The following is a 19,896-nucleotide window of genomic DNA, read 5'->3' on the forward strand; positions in this document are numbered from 1 at the left end:
CGCCCCCCGCACCCGGCCCTTCACCCACCACCTTCGGCCCCGCGCACCTTCCTTGGAGCTGGTGGCCGCCGCCGCAGACACGGAGGCCGACCCAGTGGACGTCCGGCCCACGGGGCTCGAGTGCTTCCCCCCACGGCCGGGGGGCTTCAGGCCGCTGGGCTTCTGCATGGTGGTGCCACTCGGTGTGTAGAGAAGGGTCCGTGCGGGTCACGTCCTGTCTGCCATCGCCCCTCACCTGCGGGCAGACGAGAGCGATCACCTCATCATGTCACCACGGGCCAGGGCCCCCCCAGTGGTGACACAGCAGGATTCCTGCACCCCCCTACCCAGTGGGGCGGGGGCCACCATCCCCCTCTTCCCTAGAGAGGGAAACCGAGGCACAGAGCAGTGGCAGCTAGCGTGGGCCCAGTGTGGCAATGGTGTGGCCTGGCCCGTGGCCTGGTCTGCTGGACTCCGCGGTCGGCCGTGCGGTCTCTGCCCGCCTCCTGGGCCCGGCAGGCGAGAATCAGGAGCAGGGAGGTTTGGGGGTCGGCAGGAGGAGCTGTCGCAGCCCCAGCAGCCCTCCACGGGGACCCCACAGGTTTGGCTGAGTGGGACTCCCCCCGAACACAGGCTGCTACGGATTCTGACACGCATGGGCAGCCTGGGGCAGACAAGACAGGCCCGCCGTCCCCGGGCCCTCTCCTCCACTGCCCTGTGCACACACCCTCTCTTGCGCCAGAAGTTCATGGAGGGCTCGCCAGGGGCCAGACCCGGTCCTGCCCTGGAGCTGCAGGCCTCTGTCTGGCGAGCACATTGTCCAGTGGGGAAAGGGAACACAGCCCCACCGGATGAGCAGAGGATTCTGGGCAAAAGCATCACCCCCGGGGTCCTCGGGAACAGGGGAAATCCGTGCTCTCCGGGTGCTCGGCTCTGAGGCCGCCTCTGCCAGTCCAGCCCTATCCTTACCCATCCGTGGTCACAGAACGCTATTCTCTTTCAGAGAACCCTTTCCTCCATTCTTGATCCGTAAGACTTATATGGGCTGTCCCCGCCACACACGAGGGGAGTCGGCACATGACCCAGGCCTGGCCAGAGCCCCCGTGGTTAGGTAAGGGAAAATCGTATGACGCAAGGAGCACCAGGGCCTGGACTCTGGCTGCTACCTTTAGGAAGGGTTATTTTCTTTCTCTGGGGCTGCCTGGGTGTGGGTTGGATGCCAGCGACTACAGGGCCATCCCAGTTATCGCATGGAGGAGCCTGCCAGGGAATGAGGCCAATGTGGAGAAAGCAGAGCTGAGCTGCTGGATTTGGATGGAGGGCCTGGATCCAGCTGAGCCTGAAGCTGGCCCCTTGAGCGCCTTACTTACACCAGTCAACAAATCCTCACACCCATGCATCGTTTTCTCTTTTTGCCTAAACCTATTTGAGGGGCACTGCCCTTGCAACCAAAAAGAGTTCTGACTGATAAAGAAGCCAATCCACAAGGCTCATGGCAGGAGTCTGCAAAGTGCCCTCCAAATGGCTGTCAGGTCAGCAAGTTGAGCCAGCGACACGATGACCTGTCTTAGCACAGCCACGGGATGAACTTCATGCAGGGCTGCCAGCCCTAAGAGCAGAGACAGATAATCCCCCGGGGCACATGAGTGACACCTACAGGCCCAAGTTAGCCAACAGGAATATGGTCCATGGCTGTCACCCTTGGCCTGGTCCTAGAGCCTTCCAAACCCAACATTCCAATCCTCCGATGGACAACTCTGACACCCCAGGAATTCTGGGGCCCGGGAGTCGCTCGATCAGCTGCTCCTTCGTTCCCCAGAACCTGGCCCTCCAGCAAGCTCATTCCCCAGGGAAGTGACTGTGGGTTGCAGACATTGCTCTCTAGTTAGGTTAGGACTTGCTGGCGTCCCCCCAAGCCCGAATGACTGACTGAGCCAGCAGGGGCATGCTCTCTGGTGACAGCGAATATCCCTCCCTGTGGGTGCCTAACTGGCTTCCTGCTCCAGCGGCTTAGCGGGGGGCCCTCTGACCTAGGAAATCCTAATGCAGGGCCCCACGTGTGAGGCAGAGGAAGGCCTCTTGCTGGGACTGGAACAAGATGCAAGGTGCCCCCTCCCCATGACCTTTGGGCCCCCTCTCTGCCTGAAACACCCCCCCCAGAGAAAAATATTACAAATCATACATTAAAAGACTTCTATTCAGAACACTTAAAGAACTCTAATCACCAGGCGCCTGGGTGGCTCAGTCAGTTAAGCGTCTGCCTTCGGCTCAGGTCACGATCTCAGGGTCCTGGCATCGAGTCCTGCATGGGGGCGGGGGGTGTCCCTGCTCAGTGGGGAGTCTGCTTCTCCCTCTGCCCCTCCTCCCATTTGTTCTCTCACTCTCTCTCTCAAATAAATAAAATCTTTAAAAAAAATAAGTTAAATGTGTATCTACCATATGACCCAACCGCCCAAGAAAAATAAAAACACCTATTCATACAAAAACCTGTAAAAAAATGTTCATAGCAACTTTAGTCATAATAGCCGAACAATGGAAAACAACCAAATACCCATCACCTGGTGAGTGATAGGCAGGGTATCTACACAACAGAACGCTCCTTGGCAATAATAAGTGAGTATGACATGTGTAAGGATATTGGCCACCCTCAACAATGTTACACTAACCTCAAGACACCAAACACACAAGACTACATACTGCATGATTCTTATTTATAGGGGATCTCAAAACTATAGACACAGAAAGCAAATCAGGGGTTGCCTGGGGGTGGAAGCTGGGACTGACCACAAATAGGCATGAGAGAACTTTCCAGAAGGCAGAAGTGTAATGGATTGTGATGTATACTAAATATCAAAGTAGTCACCAAGCCATATTTAAAATGGGTGAATTTGGGCGCCTGGGTGGCTCAGTCGGTTAAGCGACTGCCTTCGGCTCAGGTCATGATCCTGGAGTCCCGGGATCGAGTCCCGCATCGGGCTCCCTGCTCGGCGGGGAGTCTGCTTCTCCCTCTGACCCTCCTCCCTCTCATGCTCTCTGTCTTTCATTCTCTCTCGCAAATAAATAAAATCTTAAAAAAAAAAAAAAAGCATAAAATGGGTGAATTTTGGGACACCTGGGTGGCTCAGTCGTTAAGTGCCTGCCTTCAGCTCGGGTCATGATCCCAGGGTCCTGGGATCGAGCCCTGCATCGGGCTCCCTGCTCCGCGGGAAGCCTGCTTCTCCCTCTCCCGCTCCCCCTGCTTGTGTTCCCTCTCTGTCAAATAAATAAAATCTTAAAAAAAAAAAAAGGGTGAATTTTATGGTCTGTAAGCTAAATCTTAACTTCTAAAAATTATATAAAAAATAAAATCCTTGACGGCTCTCCAGAGAAGTTAGTGCGGCGGCCTTCAAAGCCCTCCTCATCTCTTACCTCCAGCACTATGGCCCTCCCTTGCCCACTTCACTCCAGCCAAGCCGGCCTCCGGCCACACCTGGATCACAGTAAGCACTCTCCAGCCTCAGGGCCTTTGCACATGCTATTCCCTCGGCCTCAAATAAAAAGCCATGGCTTTTCATGTAGGCAGTCTGACCTTCCCGCTAGCCAGCATGTCCTATGAGGCAGGGACCAGGCATTATAACAGCATCCCTGGCATCGGAGTCCCAAACCAGCACTGCCACGGATGACCCTGCATTCCCTCCCTACTCACCTGACAACTCCCCACCTCCCAGACCCCACTTGTGCCTTTTCTCCCACCTGCTTCATTGTTCCAACCACCTATGCAATACCCAGCCCAACGCTTCCTCCTCCGCGAAGTCTCCCTGAACCTCTGGCCCACGGAGACCTCAGGATGGCATGCTGAGCCGAGGAGAGATGATACTGTTCTCCTTTATCTTCATCTTGCCTCCCAGGAGCCCGCGGGCAACCCCAGGCAGGGCCCCAGCTTCTCTGAGAACCCGGCCCCTGCACAGCGCCTGGCCCAGAGCCCGTGATCCGGAAACCCCATGCGAGGGCACACCTGTGACTGCCCAGAGGACAAAGGCCTCCGAAGCCACAAATCTCCAGGACGCTCCTCCCAGGGGAGGCTTCCGGAGGCTCCCAGCGTTGCCCCCCTCCCTCCCGGACCCTGAAGATCCCAGCAGCCTCTAGTATGAAGAAACGGGTATGCCAGGCCTTGCAGGAATGGAGCCTCGCTCGTCTTCCCAAGCCCCGATGAGCCAGAAGCCGACTCACAGGAAGAGCTTGGGAAGCTCAGAGAAGTTCAGAACTCACCCAACGTCACACGCTGCTCAGAGACTGTGCTGGACCCAGCCCCGGGCTGGGTAGCCTGGGCCTGGACTAACATTTGTGAGACCCCTGGCCTCTGGGGAGAGCGCCCGCAAGCCTCGCTGACAAAGGAGACCAGAGGAGCCGGCTGCACTCACTCATCCCCTCGGCCCACCACCACTGCCAGGGCGCAGGGAGGGCCAGGCAGGAGAGGCCAGTGGCCGCCCCCACCCCCAGGGTCTCCGGAGCTGGGGGAGCCGAGCGAAGGGGAGAGGGGAGGAGAGAAGAAATGGTGAACAGGAAGAGGGGGAGGAGACCTGGGGCCAATCACCCCTTTGTGACTCAGCCCTGCTCGGATAGAGGAAGGAAGGGCTTTCTTGGGAAAAGCCTGGACGTGGTGATAAATTGGCCCCTGGCCACGCTCTGGGGGGCGGGGCAGGCCTGGGAGACAGGGAGGGAGCAGACTGCAGGCAATGTGGGTCCAGACCCCGAGCCACCACGAGTGGCTGTGGGTCCGTGGCCCGGTGGATGCCTGTTGCACCACCGGTAAGAGGGGGTGAAAGTATGGCTGTCCCGTGGGGAGCGTGGATGGGCGAGTCAGGACACATACCCCACGGGCGGCCCTCCGTGCCTGGCCCACGGAAGCCCCCTGGGGAAGGGCAATTGCCACGCCGATGGGTCTCTATTATGATCTCGAAAGGCCCAGGGTGCACACGCTGCCTCCCCCAGGGACTCGGCGCCCAGGCGAGGCGGGCAGGGGAGGGGCGGGGGAGGGCAGGCAGCATTCAGACCAACAGGCCCCCTTTGTGCTGCCCTCAATTGCCATTTACCCCAAAGACAAACCCGGGCTGCATTTCAGGGTTTCCATTTCAGCTGCCCGGGGGTGGCGGGCCGCAGGCTCAGCGGGGAATGAGGCCCAAGAAGTCTCTGCCAATCGGAGGCCCAGGGTGTGGCCCTGACGGAATTGGGGGAAGGTGCCAAATAGGACAGTGGAAAGCCCATGTCCAGGGTGCTGCCATAGCCCAGGGGGTGCGGGAGGCGGGCACCAGGAGTCACTTTGGCAAGACACTGTTGCTGGCTGAAGCCCAGCCTTCAAGCCCAGGCTTGCCACCCCCAACATCAGGGACCCCCCTGGGTTATTCTTCCTACCCCTGCCTCCAGGGTCAGCAGCCAGGGTGCCCATGCTCCCCCCTCCTCTCCCAGCCCTGTGGTCCGAGTGCCGGACAGCAGAGCCCAGAGATGAACTCTGTGTGGTCCCTGAGCCCTCACCACCAGCCCTAAGGCTCAGGCCACGGCGGCACCGTGGGGGCGGGGGGGGGGCAGTGCTCCGTAATAGGGAGCATGGGGTGCTGGGGGCCAGGCAGGGGAACTTCCAGGCAGAGGCCAGATTCTGCCAGGTCAACCAAAGAGTTGAGGATTTAGTGGCTAAAACGTGTGTGTGTCGGGGGGGTTCATCCAGAGATGGGGAAGAACAGCAGGGTGGGCGTGGGGGGGTCTCCCAGTCCCACACACAGGCCATCAGCCTGAGTGGATGTGGGGCTACAGAGGGTGTCAAGCAAGGGGTGTGCCTATTGGCAAAATCACCCAGCTGATGAGGGCGCTGGGGCGAATGAGGGCAGGGAGGCCACAGTCCCGGGGGGCCGCTGTGACAGACAAGGGACGCGACAATGCGGCCTGAACCACCAGAGGGGGGGGCTGGAGGGGACAGAGAGCAGAGACGTGCTGAGCGGCATTTGGTGGCCAACGGTGTGGGTATGGAGGGAGCACCCAGGGTCCCAGAAGGAGGGGGCATCTCTCCACACGGAGAGGGACCTCGGAGAAGGTGGGGGCTGGAGCGGGGAGCCCGGTTTGGGACATGCCAGGTGTGAGTCCCCCGAGAGACACTTGGGGGGGGACAGGAGGCCGAGTGATGGGGTCCTCGGGAGAAGCACAGGCTGGGAGGACCCCCCAGTATGTGACATGAAGAAGGAAGATTTGAGGGCATCCCGGATAGACAGGGAAGAACCACAGACACGTAAGAACGAGACCGGTAAGAACAGGCAGCTTTCGAGGAGAGGGCCCCACCGGACAGCCGCTGGGCCGCCCAGTCAGCAGGGAAATGCAAATCCAAGCCACAAGGAGATCCCGTTTCCCACCCACTCAGATGGGCAAAAAGTCAAAAAGCCAGGTGACACCAGGAGCTGGCAAGGCTGGGCAGCAGGGGCTGGTGGCCACGGAGCCTGAGCCTGGACCACGTAGCCCGGGAGGCACCAGCAGGGTGCTGAACAGTCCACGCAACATCCGGGGATGTGGGTTCAAGGTAGGAACAGGGCTGGGGTAACTGGGGGCTCTGTTTCTATTTCTAAGATTTGTTTCTTCAGTCCTGAAGGATGTACGTGGGTGTTGATCGTATTCTGTCTATTCCTTTTTTTGAGTGTCTAAAACATTCATAATCATTTAAAAAAATGTAGAACTCTACCTCTGAAACTAATCTGTGTTAATTAATTAAATTTAAATAAAGTAATTTATTTTTTTTTTAAGATTTTATTTCTCTATTTGACAGAGAGAGACACAGCGAGAGAGGGAACACAAGCAGGTGGTGGGGAGAGGGAGAAGCAGGCTTCCTGCTGAGCAGGGAGCCCGATGCGGGGCTTGATCCCAGGACCCTGGGACCATGACCTGAGCCGAAGGCAGACGCTTAACCATCTGAGCCACCCAGGCACCCTAAACTAAAATTTCTTTTTTTTTTAAGTTTTTATTTTTTTATTTTTTAAAGATTTTATTTATTTATTCATGAGAGAGAGAGAGAGAGAGAGGCAGAGGGAGAAGCAGGCTCCCAAGGAGCAGGGAGCCCGATGCGGGACTCGATCCCAGGACTCCGGGATCATGACCTGAGCCGAAGGCAGACGCTTAACCATCTGAGCCACCCAGGCGCCCTAAACTAAAATTTCTAAAAGACGTAAAGGCAGACATAGGAGGGGGGGGAGCAAAGAGTGGCTTCCCTCCCTGTACACACCCACCCAGAGGAATGGGAGGGCAGGCCCCAAACAGAGTAGACCCCCCACAGGTGCTGACTGCCAGGCCAAGGCTCCCCCTGATGTCTGTGTGGTGTGGGCTCCCCCAGCCCTGCCCCACCAGGCACCCCAACAGTCCCACCTGCACCAGAAACCCAGCGCCCCCCCACCCCCTGAATCTAGCGGGCGGGTGTGTCCACTGTCCCCATGGGCCTACTCCCAGCTGCCACTCCCTGTTTGTCCCATCCTGCTCGGAAGGGAGGCTCATTTTGTCTGCATCTGACTGAGGTCAGGGACTTCCGCCTGGTGGTGAAGCTAGAGTCCCCACGTGGGGGCACAGAGCAGGGCGGGGCTGAGACAGGCCCCCTCCCTGCGAGTCCTGCCAGCTTGAGGGGAGAGCCAAAGCCGGGGGCCTCACAGGACGGCTGGGGAGACGGCGCCAGCCTGCCTGTGCTCCCGTCCCCACACCCAGCCTTCGCTCTCACCCGGCCAGCGAGGCCCCACAGAGCCAGCCCAGGCTGTGCAATCCTACCACTCACAGGGCTGTGGGCCAATGGCTGGCAGGAGACCGTGGCCCCAAGAAGGACAGGGAGGTAACGGGCCTTGCCAGGGAGTACCAAGGGCCCTGGCGGCCATCCAGAACCAGCCTGGGGAAGGGACGGGCCCAAGCCTCACAGCAGAGCTGGGATCGGAACCCAAGCTGGAACCCAGGCTCCACCAGCCGACGTGGCTTGAAGGAAAGGCAGGCTGAGGCAGGGAAGATGGCATGCCGGGCTGGCAGCATGGACATGGAGGGTGGGGCACGCAGGGGCTGAGTAGAGGACAACCCGGGGGCCCCAGTGGACCCCAGCTTCTCTGGCACCTGAGGCTGGGGGCAAGCGGGGCCAAGTCCAGAAGACTGGGGTCCAGTCCAACGTGCTCACCATCCTCACAGCCTCTAGGCTCAGGGCTGGAGACCCCAATTTGTAAAGTCAGCATTTTCCCCACCCTACCCACAGCCGGGGGTGACAGCAGAGCCCCAGGAAAGACTGGGCTGTCTGTCTTACCTGAGCTGGACACCCTGGAGTGGGGCCATCTTTTCTCAGGCCGGGAGGTAGCTCAGATCCTGTCTCTCAGCACAGCAAAGGGGATCAGGGCTGTGTCGGGTCTGGGGGAGGGGAAGGAAAGTCAAGGTCAGTATACTTCCTTGCCTTACACACACACACACACACACACACAGAATTGACACACTCACAACCAGGCTCCAGAGCCCGCTCCAGGCTGCGTGGCCACCCACACCCCCAGAGACTGGACAGCTGGGGCCCTCCTGCCACGGGCCCAGGATGCGGGCAGGCACTGGCTGACTCAAGTTGTCGTCCAATCCATCTTTATTCCCATTTCACAGAATGGGAAACTGGGGCCCAGGCTGCCGGTCACAGAGCAAGGGACCAGGACAGTGAGATTCAAGTGACAGAAACGTGCTGGGCAAGGGGGTCCCTGCAACCAGATGAAGTCAGAGGCTGAGGGAGGGAATGGGCCTGCTGAGGTCACCTGCTGATCCAGGCAGAAGAGGAAGGAAAGGGCTCCCGTGTCCTGTCTCCCAGGCCAGGACACTGAGCTACTCTCCTTTTACTATTGTAGCGCCGTCCCACACATCCAGGTCAGGGAGCTGCGGGAAAGCACCCCATCACCTGGGGTCCCCTCCCCAACCCAGCCAGCCAGGCTCCTCTCTAGGGCCAGGATTTGCAGAAGAAACTAAAAAATACTCCTGAGCGCCGGTTAAGCATCTGCCTTTGGCTCAAGGCATGATCCCTGAGGGGTCCTGGGATCGAGCCCCGCATCAGGCTCCCTGCTTGGCGGGGAGTCTGCTTTTCCCTCTCCCTCTGCCCCTTTCCCCCACTTGCGTGCACACTCGCACACTCTCCCTCTCTCTCTCTCAAATAAATAAATAAAATCTTAAAAAAAAATACCCCCGAGCAAAGGATGGTCTTTACAATAAGTGATGCTGGGTCAACTGGACAACCACATGGGGAAAAAAAAATCACGATCCCACCTATAGTGGGTAGAAATGATGACTTTCCTTCCCCTCCCCAGACCCGACACAGCCACGATGTTCATGTCTCCATCCCCGGAAACTATTAACATGTTAGCTTCCACGTGGCAAAGGGGAGTAAGGTTGTAGATGGAATCAAGGATGCTAGTCAGCTGACCTTCAGATGGGAAGATTATTCTGGATTATCCAGACAGGCCCAAAGGGATCACAAGTGTCCTTCGAAGTGCAAGAGGGAGGCAGGAGGGACAGAATCAGGGAGATGACAGCGTGCCAACAACTCGGTGCAACATGGCTGGTTTTGAAGACAGAGGAGGGGGCCACCAGCCAAAGAATGTTGGCAGCCTCGAGAAGCTGGAAAAGGTCAAGAAACAGACCCTTCCCCGAGCTTCTAGAAGGAACAAGGCCCTGCCAGCATCCTGATCTTAGCCTGGAGTGATCCATTTCAGACTCCAGGCCTCCAGGATGGTAAGATGATAATACATTTTTGTTTGGAGGCCAGTACATTTGGGGCTACTTGTCAGAGTAGCAAAAGGAAAGGAATACGTTGACTTCACCTCGTACACAAAAATCAATTCCAGATGGACAGCAGATCTAACTGTGGAAGGCAAACCAATGCAGCTTTTAGCAGAACACATGAGAAAAAAATCTTGATGACACTAGGGTAGGCCAAAATTTCTTAAGCAGGACACAGAAGTGCTGGAAAGCAGGGAAAGGATGGATAAATTGGACAAGATTAAGAGCTTCTGGGGCGCCTGGGTGGCTCAGTTGGTTAAGCGACTGCCTTCGGCTCAGGTCATGATCCTGGAGTCCCGGGATCGAGTCCCGCATCGGGCTCCCTGCTCAGCGGGGGGTCTGCTTCTCCCTCTGACCGTATCCCCTCTCATGAGCTCTCTCTCTCTCTCATTCTCGCTCTCTCAAATAAATAAATAAAATCTTTAAAAAAAAAAAAGATTAAGAGCTTCTGTGCATCAAATGACAGCATGGAGAGATAGAGTGCATGTCAAGAGTTAGCCATAGAACGGGAAGAAGACATTTGCAATTCCTACTCCCACGAAGGATTCCTGTTCAGAATATAGAGAGAAGCCCAACAAATAAAGTTAGAAAGATCAGCAAAACACCTGACCGAGCACTACACAAAAAGAGGGCATTCCAAAGACCAGCAAACAGGGGCGCCTGGGTGGCTCAGTTGTTGGGTAACTGCCTTTGGCTCAGGTCATGATCTCAGGGTCCTGGGATCAAGTCCCGCATTGGGATCTCTGCTCCACGGGGAGTCTGCTTCTCCCGCTCCTTGCCACTCTCCCCAACTCATGCTCGCTCTCTCTCCCTCTCTCTCAAATGAATAAAAAAAATTTAAAAATAAATAAATAAGGGGCATCTGGGTGGCTCAGTCGTTAAGCATCTGCCCCCCGCTCAGGTCATAATCCCAGGGGCCTGGGATCGAGCCCCGCATCGGGCTCCCTGCTCAGTGGGAAGCCTGCTTCTCCCTCTCCCAGTCCCCCTGTTTGTGCTCCCTCTCTCGCTGTGTCTCTCTCTGTCAAATAAATAAATAAAGCCTTTAAAAAATAAATAAATAAAATGAAGTTCTAACAAACAGACTCACGAATGCAGAGAATCAGACTGGTGGATACCAGAGGGGAAGAGGGTGGGAGGATGGGTGAAACAGGTAAAGGGAAGGTAGTCAGTGATATCATCAGAAGTTCATGTGGTGACAGATGGGACAGTGAGGAGCACCGAACAATGTAGAGACTTGTCCAGTCACTATGTCATATGCCCCAAACTAATAATATTGTGTATCAACTACACCACAATTAAAAATGAAAATACAAGGGCACCTGGGTGGCTCAGTCAGTTAAGCGTCTGACTCTAGACTTCGTCTCAGGACACGATCTCAGGGTTGTAAGATCGAACCCTGAATTGGGCTCCATGTTGGGTGTGGAGCCTGCTTAAGATTCTCTCTCCCTCTCCCTCGACCCCTCCCCACCACACTCACACTCTCTCTCTAAAAAATATATATATATATACACACATATATATGTATACACACATATATATATATACACACACACACGGGGTGCCTGGGTGGCTCAGTCGGTTAAGTGTCCGACTCCTTTTTTTTTTAAAGATTTTATTTATTTATTTGACAGAGAGAGACACAGCGAGAGAGGGAACACAAGCAGGGGGAGTGGGAGAGGGAGAGGGAGAAGCAGGCCTCCCGCCGAGCAGGGAGCCCGATGCGGGGCTCGATCCCAGGACCCTGGGACCATGACTTGAGCCGAAGGCAGACGCTTAACAACTGAGCCACCCAGGTGCCCCAAGCCTCCTACTCCTGATCTCAGCTCAGATCTTGATCTCAGGGTCATGAGTTCAAGCCCCACGGTGAGCATGGAGCCTGCTTAAATATAAACAAATAAATAACATAAATATAAATAAGCAAACAAATAAATAAAAATGAAGTTGCCAGACCACCTTTATTGATAGCACCAGAAATCAGGGAAGGGGTCCCCCTTGGGTCAGGGGTACTGACTGGAAGGACAAGCAAGAGGGGCACTGGGGAGCCAGCAGGATCTCAGACCTGATCTGGGTTCTGTTACACAGGCGTTTCGGTTGGAGAAAAGTCAACAAGCAAGTACACGTGTGGCATGCACACTTTCCTGCATGGATGTTATATTTCCATAAAAAGGTTGTAAAAAAAATATATATATATATATATATGTTGTTGCTTTTTTTTTTAATTACCTGGGCTGGGGGTGGGCAGCAGCAAAAGTGGAAGAAGCAGGGGTGGTCCCTGCCTCTCTGGGGCCTTTCCACCCATCAGAGAGCCCCAGGCGGTGGTGCTGAACCATGGGGACCCACTGCAGCACCTGTCTCCCCCCGCGTCCTGCAAGCTCCCTGCGGGCAGGTCCAAACCCATTGGAGTTCAAGCACCCAGGGCCTGACACGCAGCAGTGCTGTCCTCGCTGGACAACATTCCAGCACGCCAACCTTATTCCCTAAACGAGGCACGCAAGTCAGCACCCCAGCATCCTCTCCTGAGCCTTCCCCTGCAGGCGAGGGGCAGGGAGGAGGCTGAGCCCACTGAGACCTGGACCTGTCCCCTCACTGACATTGCAGGACAGAAGGCAAACTGGGCCCATGTGGGAGCCTGGAGAAGGAATGAACCAGCCAGGGGGCCAACGGGCACCATCTATGCCCATGAAGGGCAACCCAGGGCTGCTGGAGGCGGGGCTGGGGAGGGATGGGTGGAGGAGGGGCAGAACCTGGTGGCCCCAGGGGTGAGGTCAGTCCCTAGCAAGCCCTCACAATCAGTGTTTTCTTTTAGTGCTTCCAGAAAGGCAATCGCCACCCCCAGCCACCAAATGCTGCCTGAATGCCACAGACGCCCACTCACACCCATACACATTCTGTCACATCCCCGGGCCCTCGCACACGCTGTTCCCTCTGCCTAGAATGCCCTTCCTCGCCTCAGCTGGCAAACTCCCTCACCTCTCACTGAAAGCAGCTTTAAGAGGGCAGGCTCTCTGCCTCTCTTGTTCATTGCGGGGTTCTCGGTACCTAGGACAGCGCCCAGCACACACAGCGGCTCAGAACGCTGTCCGAACACAGGCAGGAATGAAAGGATCATTGAGTGAATGGAAATGCCCTCCTCTGCCACCTTCGTCCTGCCCATGTCTAGTTGGGGGCCCACGACAGCTTGGAGCCGTCTCTGGGAAGGGCCGAACGTTCCAAAACAACGAGCATCCGGCACAGAGTGGATGCTAACCCCATGTGGGTCTGGTGAACAAAGAGGCTGGCAGTGAGCCCCCCATCACTGGAGGGGATCAAGCAGAGCCAGGCCTGTTCTCAGAGCACGTTTCTGCTCCAGTTGGCACAGCTGCCCTGAGAGGCTCTCCCGAACTCACACAGCTACTGTTACCGCCAGTAACAACATTAACCATTAATGGTGTTGAGCACCCCCGTGCCCCCAGGGCTGGCCCACTGCAGGGGGAAGGGTGACCCCATGCAGCACCACCCCCCATCACAGAGAGAGCTTGCTTCTTCACTGTGCTGGACTCAGAACCTGTGAGGGTGCACTGGGTGTGGGGGGCTCAGGTGGGATGAGCCCCCATCTTCCGCTGAGCTCCTCCAGCCTCAGGAGCCACAGACCTGCAAGATCTGTTCTGCTCCAGACACCAGTCCAAGTGCGTTATAAATACCAACACATTTAACCTTTGCCCTGTTATGAGCTCCATCCACTTTCTTAGTGGGGAAACTGAGGCCTGGGGTGCTCAATCCTTTGCCCAGGGTGAAGTGACTGAACGACAGCAGGCGTGAAATTTGAACTCAGGCCCTCTGGCCACGGAGCCTGAACTCAACCACTTTCTTGACTTTATCAGAACCAAGACCGACTCTCTTCCATGCACCTGGGTCGGGGGGGCCAAGGGCAGAGGTTTAGGCAAGAGGTCAGGAGGGCAGCCCATGGCCCTGGGAGCCAAGGCCATGGTCTGCAGTATCTCTGCCCACCAGCCCAGGTACTGCCTGTCTCTGGCCTCATTTCCTGGGGCCCCGACCCATCAGCAGCCTCTGTTCCACCTTCCTTGAACTTCTCGTTGCTCCTAAAGACACCTCACCCCATCACTTGTCCTGCCCGAACACCTCCGCCCCTCTTCTATCCCTCAGCCAACTCCTGGGGCCAACCGGGAGCACCTGCACGCCCCGTGTCCTGGCCCCCATGCCTCCTCGCAAGACGGGGATTCTCGGACAGAGACCGGTGTGGCTCCTGGTTCACCAGCTCTCACCCATGCCTGGGACGAGTCAGACCCCAGGGGAGGGGGCTGGCTGTGCGCATGAACTCCAACTGGGGGCAGGGACCCTCCCAGAGGAGCTCCGAAGCATCAGGAGGCAGGTGCTGCTCCTCTCTGCTTTCTGGACCAGAGGCCGCACCCAGGACCATGCTGGCCCTCCCTTAGGCTTTAGCGGTACACACAGCAGGGCTCACACAAGGCGAGGCGACAGTACGGCCACTCCAAACCCCTGCTCCTTCCTCGGATCTGGCTGCTAGAAAGCTCGGAGTCAAATTACCCCCAGGAGAAGGTACAGCAGGCTCCCTCCAGCTTCATTGGATTTTTTATTTTCTTCTTGCTCAACCTCTGCGCGCCTTTTTCATCTCGTTATACCGCGTTTACCTTTGCAAATCACCTCCAGTCCTTTCGGGAGTCAGACAAAGAGCAAGCAAGACCCTCGTGAAGGTCTTCCCTCCTCTGCCCTGAGCTCCTTGTGCCCCAGCTCAGCCCCTGGTCTGAAAGAAGCTGAAGTGTGAGCTGTGTCAATGAACCAATGAATTCATGCAAGGAACAGCCTACAGCAGAAAGGGAACAGCCTGAGCAGAATCAGGATATGAGGCAGCAAGACCTCCATTGACACCAAACCTCCAGAGACACCCTCCTTCCCTCGTGGCCCTGTCCAGCTTCATGGTGCACCTGGAAGAATGGTGGGCTGTAGGCTGAGCCCCCAGCCAGAAAAACAGGGACCCCATGTGAGCCTGAAATTCCACCCTCTCACAGCCAAGAGGCCACGAGGGCCAAGAAGGACGTGAACACAGAGCAGGTGTTTTCCTGGGCAGACAGAGCCAAAGACAGATTGCAGGGATGCACCAACGAGAGCTACCCAGGGAAGACAGAAGGGCTAAGTGGACGAAGCCCCGAATGTAGGCCTTGTTAATAAAAATCACCTGACACGCTCTGCTTTCTATTCGGAAGGGAAACGTTTCATTATCATTTTGAATCATTTCTTCTGAACACATGAGTTTTGCATTACTCTTTCTGTACATCCCCCCCCGCTGCGGGCAGCCCTGCAAGGGAGTCGGGGCGGGGGGACAGGGTGGGCAGTGGGGTGGCCCAGGTCCCAGGCTGGCAACCGGACCTCCAGTCTCCAGGTCCTGAAGGGAGGAGCCTCACTGGCTTCTGAGCAGGGGCTGGGGGAGGTGGGGGGGGGTGCTGTGGTTCACACTCTCTGCCACCCCCTCCCCTCCCTTCCCCCCCAGGCCGGACAGGCCAGATTGGTGTACACCAGCTACTCCCAAGAAATCACAGTTAACTGGCTCTGGGTCTGCCTCTCCCATCAGACCCTGAGTATCCAAGGGCAGCAATGCCCTGCTCACCAGCCCTCCCCCTGCACACACCGAGCATCATTACAGTAGGCAACCCCGTGGCGGGATCCCCCCCAAAGCCCACGTGGCCCGCCCCCCACCAGCTGAGCGACAGGGTGGGCCCCTTCACCCAAGCTGGGCCAGTCGGTCAGTCTGGCACCCCGAGACCGAGGGGGGAGTCCACAGGAGGTCCTGTGGCCTCAAGCTAAAGCCAGCACTCAGGGCAGCCACGCCGACAGCCCAGACAGAGCCAGCCGACAGGGAGAGGAGCAGGGACAGATGCAGCGGGAGAGGCGGAGAAAAATGAAACCACGGTCCAGAAAGCCCAGAAAGCTGCAGGCCGGAGGAGGGGCTGCCTGCCAGCGCCCCGGGGCCTGGGGGAGCCCGCTGCCTGCAACCGTACCAGCTCCCTTTCTCTCCTAACCCCCCTCTCGTTTAACCTAATTGGAGGAGCTTTCCTGTGCCCTGCAAGCAAAGAATCCCGAAGACACGGGTCAGGGCCCTCCCCGCCTTCCTGCTCACCGAGCCCCGCCAGCCCCACCACTCACAGTTTATGGAAGCTCAGGCTCATCGGGGTGAGGCCAGCATGGGTGGGTGGGGAGAGCCGAGCTGGGAAGGCGAGGCACAGCCTGGCTGGGCCCCGGGGAGCCAGACAGCGTGCGCACTTTGGCTTTGGGCAAACGGGGTGGTGTCAGAGGAAGACATGGCCCCAACCAAACCCTGGTGGTAATGCACGTGGTAGCCTGTCTCCCCGGCACACACGGTAGGTGCTTCAGGGATGCACGAAAGGCAAACAGGGAAACCTCACTAGGCCCTGATTCCCTCATCTGTCAAATGTAGGCGTTGTGACGATAGCCACAAATGAATACATGCATTTAGAGAGCTCGAAACAGCTCCTGGCACAGAGCAAGGGCTTGGGTATGTGTTGTTGTTTTTTTTAAAAAAACCCACACAAAAGCTGCCGTTCTCCCCAAGACCCACTGGGCAGGTGCTATGGTCTAAATGTTCGTGTCCCGCCCGCCCCAGATTCATAGGTTGAAACCTAATCCCCAGTGCGAAGGTACTGGGCAGGGGGAGCTTTGGGAGGTGATAGGATCACGAGGGAGGAGCCCTCCTGAATGGGATTAGTGCCCTCATAAAAGGGACCCCGAACAGCTCCCAAGTCCCTTCTGCCACGCGGGACTATAGGAAGTCTGCAACCCGGAAGACAGCCTCCCCCTTCCGAGCTGGTGCCCTGATCTTGGACTTCCAGCCTCTAGAACTGTGAGAAATCAATTTCTGTTGGCCGTAAGCCACCCAGTCTGTGCTATTTTGTTCCAGTGGCTCAGACGAGGACAGCAGGGGCCCAGTGGGGTCAGGAATGCCACCCCCCCCAGGGGCATGGAAGTAGAGGTGCGAGAGATGGCATTAAGAGGACCAGGGTCAATCTTCAGGGTGGGAGGGCCGGGGAGGCAAGTGTCTCCCACATCACAGACCAGAGCAGGGGGAGCAGCCCAGGGAGGAGACCACAGTGAGCGGTGGGATAACAGGCAGGACTGCCCCACGGTGGACAGACAGCTTTGGCGGGGGGGAGGGGGGGATGAGCCACATGGGTGTGGACGGAGGCTGGACCCAGGGCACCAGCAAAACCAATACCAGGCACTCTCCCTGTCACCGTGCACACACTTCACACACATCCATCCATTCAACTCCCGCAGCGACCCTAGAAGGCAGACACCATAAGCACCCTCATTTTTAATAGATAGGGAAACTAAGGCAGAGAGGTGCAGTGACTCGTCTGAGGTCACACAGCTAGTAAGTAACAGAGCTGGAATCCCGGCTGTCAGGGGCCAGCATCCAAACCGCCACAGCAAACAGCAGATACTGGAAAGGGACTGGTGCCTCTGTGGGTGGATCCCCTACTTGGGATTCCAAGCTCGGGGGCAGAATTCCAGACACCACCTTCGCAGCCTGCGGGGCGCACCTAGAAGCTCGCTGGTGCACACTCGTGTGTGCTGAGCCCCCCCCCCCCCCCCCCCCCCCCCCCCCCCGCCCAGCCTCCCTCTGCCAGGTCCTCTGCCTTTGAAGTTCTGCTCCATCTCTCTCCCGCCTCCACCAGACCCGGAGCCCGTACCCCAACATCTCTCCTGGGCCAGGCACTGCAGACGCCAATGCAGCCTGGGCTCATGGCTCATGGAAGAGGGTGCCGGGGGGGGGCGCCCATCTGCAAAAGTACAAGGGACAGAACAATCCCTTCCCTCAACAGAAGTTCCCCCGCCTTAAAGTCCATACCCCAGTCACCTAACTCCTATGCTGCTCCTCCTACCCAACAGCCACCAGGCCTCCTTTCTGGACTCCAAGCACTTGCCCATGCGACTTCGCCCGCCCGAAGCCCCCTTTGGCATCCTGGAAGCAAACTGATGCACGGGGTTCTATCAAGCTTCCCGCTCCTCCCCATCTTCCAGGGGTCCCTCCTCTGTTTTCCCAGCTCCCAAAGCACTTATCAAGCGAGCCATCAAGAGCTGCTGGGCTGTGCTCCTTCGGAGCTGCGAGGCGCCCCGATCTGTGGACCTGCCCGCCCCTGGCAGTGCTGGACCAGGTGACAGCAGCTGGATGAATGAAGGGCTCATTGTTTACATTACAACTGGTGGGGTGTCTTGCCCCACGTGGCGGTCCCTGCACTCTCCTCCTCCTCTGCCTGCAGCCCTAGGTCAGTGCTACCCCCACTAACCTCCTTGGGCATCTTACACGCATACATCCCCCCCCCCACCACCATTGGACTCCTACTTCTCACCCACATGGAAGCGGCGGGGTATCCAAGGTTGGGGATGCGCTGCTGGGTGTGTGACTCTCCCCAAGATGCCCCGTCTGTCCATCCTTCCCGGGGGGGGGGGGGGGGGCTGGGGCCTGCGTGGCAGTGCTCAGTGGGCACCCGCCCCGCCCAGGCCCCGCCTGAAGGGCCCAAACGGGCGCGCCCTGGAGGCCCGGCGAAGCATCTCGGCGGCGAAGGCCCCTCCCTATGGGGAGGGCAGAAAATCTGCTGCCTCACCAGCTACCAGCGCCAGCCTGGGGGGGCACCCCTGCGGGAAGCCGCCCTGCCCCAGTCTCCCCCTCACCCCCTCCACCATGCACTTCAACCAAGTTTTGCAAAAGCAATCGGCCGGGCGACGGCAGCCGGCGGGGCGGAGGCCCCATGTTCTCCCAGAGCCCGGGTCTGGAGCAGGGGGCTGTGTGGCCGCGCCCACCAGGCTGCGCCCCCCTCCCCGCCCCCCACCGCCGGGGAGCCCAGAGAGCCCTGCGGCGCGTCCGGCCGCCCCGCGCTGCCCTTGAGAGCCGGGACGGGCGGCCCCCCCCCCCCAGCAGATGTGCCGAACCCCGGTCTGCGGATGCGGAGGGCGAGGGTGCAGGCGATGCCTTCACCGAGGGGACCCGCAGCCCGGGAAGCCCCCCAACGCCGGCAGCGTCCCCTCCTCGCCTGCGGGCGACGGGGAAGTTGGGGTGCAGCGGGCGCAGCTCCCGCTCACGCCCACCCACCGGCCCCCGACCCTCCGGCCTCCCCCACGCCCCGACAATGCCTGCGGGCGGCCGCCCCGCTGCAGCCCAGGCCGGGCCGCCGCCGCCTCCCGCATCCCCCGCTCCTTTGTTGCCCGGCGAGCCCCCTCCCGCGGGGGCCCTCCGGTGGCTCCTACCTGCGCCCCTCGGCGGCGCGCTGCGCGGCGGGCGGCTCGGAGCCCGGCCTCCTCCGCTCCCGACCCGGGCGCCGCGGGGGGAGAGGATGCTGCGGCCCCTCCCCGCGCGCCGCTGCCCACCGGCCGCAGCCCCTCCCGGCGCCGGGGCTCCGCGCTCGCTCTCCGGGCCCGAGCCTCGCGTCCGGGCGGCGGCGGCGGCGGCGGGAAGGCGGGAGGCGCGGACCGAGCAGCCCCAGCCGCCGCCTGCGCGCCCCGCGGCCGAGCCGAGCCGAGCCGAGCTGAGCGGGAGCGGAGCGAGCGGCCCGGCTCCGGGAGGGAACAAAAGGGGCCGGCGCTGGGGCGGGCGCGAGAGGGCGGGGCCTGGCGCGGCGGGGGTCAGGCGCGCGCTCACGTGGCCTCGCGTTTCTCGGGCAGCCGCGCCGCGCCGCAAGTGGGCGGGCGGGCGGAAAACGCGGCCTCACCTCCTCCCCAGCCTCGCAGCCGTCGGTCGTGGGGCGTCCGGGGTGCGCCCACGCCCGCCTCCGCGCAGGTCACCTACTGGCGCCGAAAGAGCCTCCTTCAGCCTTGCTCCGCGCACGAGGGTGTCCCAGACCCCCGGGAGAGGTGGAAGCTCGGGATGCTTGGGGCGGGGGGGGGGGGGGGGGGGACTCCTGGAGTTTCCGGGAAGGCTCCACAGAGGAGGTGACGTTTGGACCGGACAGGAAGGGATGAGGAGGAGATGGTGTAGCCGAGCTGAGAACTCCAGGTCTTACTGAACTGTCCTGAGGCCAAAGCGGGTGGGGGAAAATGGCACGGGGGTGTCTTGGTGGTCACGTTCCCAACACATCTTTGGAAAAAGTGGTACCCAAGATCCAGATG

At 58.8% G+C, this 19,896-nt stretch overlaps 1 protein-coding gene across 10 annotated transcripts in view; it reads right to left on the bottom strand.

Annotated features, from left to right (window-relative positions):
• The window catches only part of CLIP2 (CAP-Gly domain containing linker protein 2), a 73,338-nt gene extending 53,703 nt beyond the window's left edge, over positions 1 to 19,635 (bottom strand). For 3 of the 10 annotated variants that reach the window (XM_064593098.1, XM_064593101.1, XM_064593093.1), the window contains exons 1-3: positions 19,039 to 19,347; positions 8,261 to 8,361; positions 48 to 235 (exon numbers count right to left, since the gene is read on the bottom strand). In XM_064593098.1, coding sequence (XP_064449168.1) covers positions 48 to 168 — 121 coding nt within the window. In that variant the 5' untranslated portion in view covers positions 169 to 235; positions 8,261 to 8,361; positions 19,039 to 19,347. Of the gene's footprint in view, positions 1 to 47; positions 236 to 4,227; positions 4,505 to 8,260; positions 8,362 to 19,038; positions 19,352 to 19,499 lie in introns of those variants that run through there. The other 7 variants (XM_064593100.1, XM_064593099.1, XM_064593094.1 and 4 more) reach the window with 6 other exon arrangements.
• Between the last annotated feature and the right edge of the window lie 261 nt (positions 19,636 to 19,896).

The sequence above is a fragment of the Mirounga angustirostris genome, unplaced genomic scaffold (assembly GCF_029215605.1).
Source record: "Mirounga angustirostris isolate CCGP_5_RB_7025 unplaced genomic scaffold, mMirAng1.0.hap1 SCAF_5, whole genome shotgun sequence".
Taxonomy (NCBI): Eukaryota; Metazoa; Chordata; class Mammalia; order Carnivora; family Phocidae; genus Mirounga; species Mirounga angustirostris.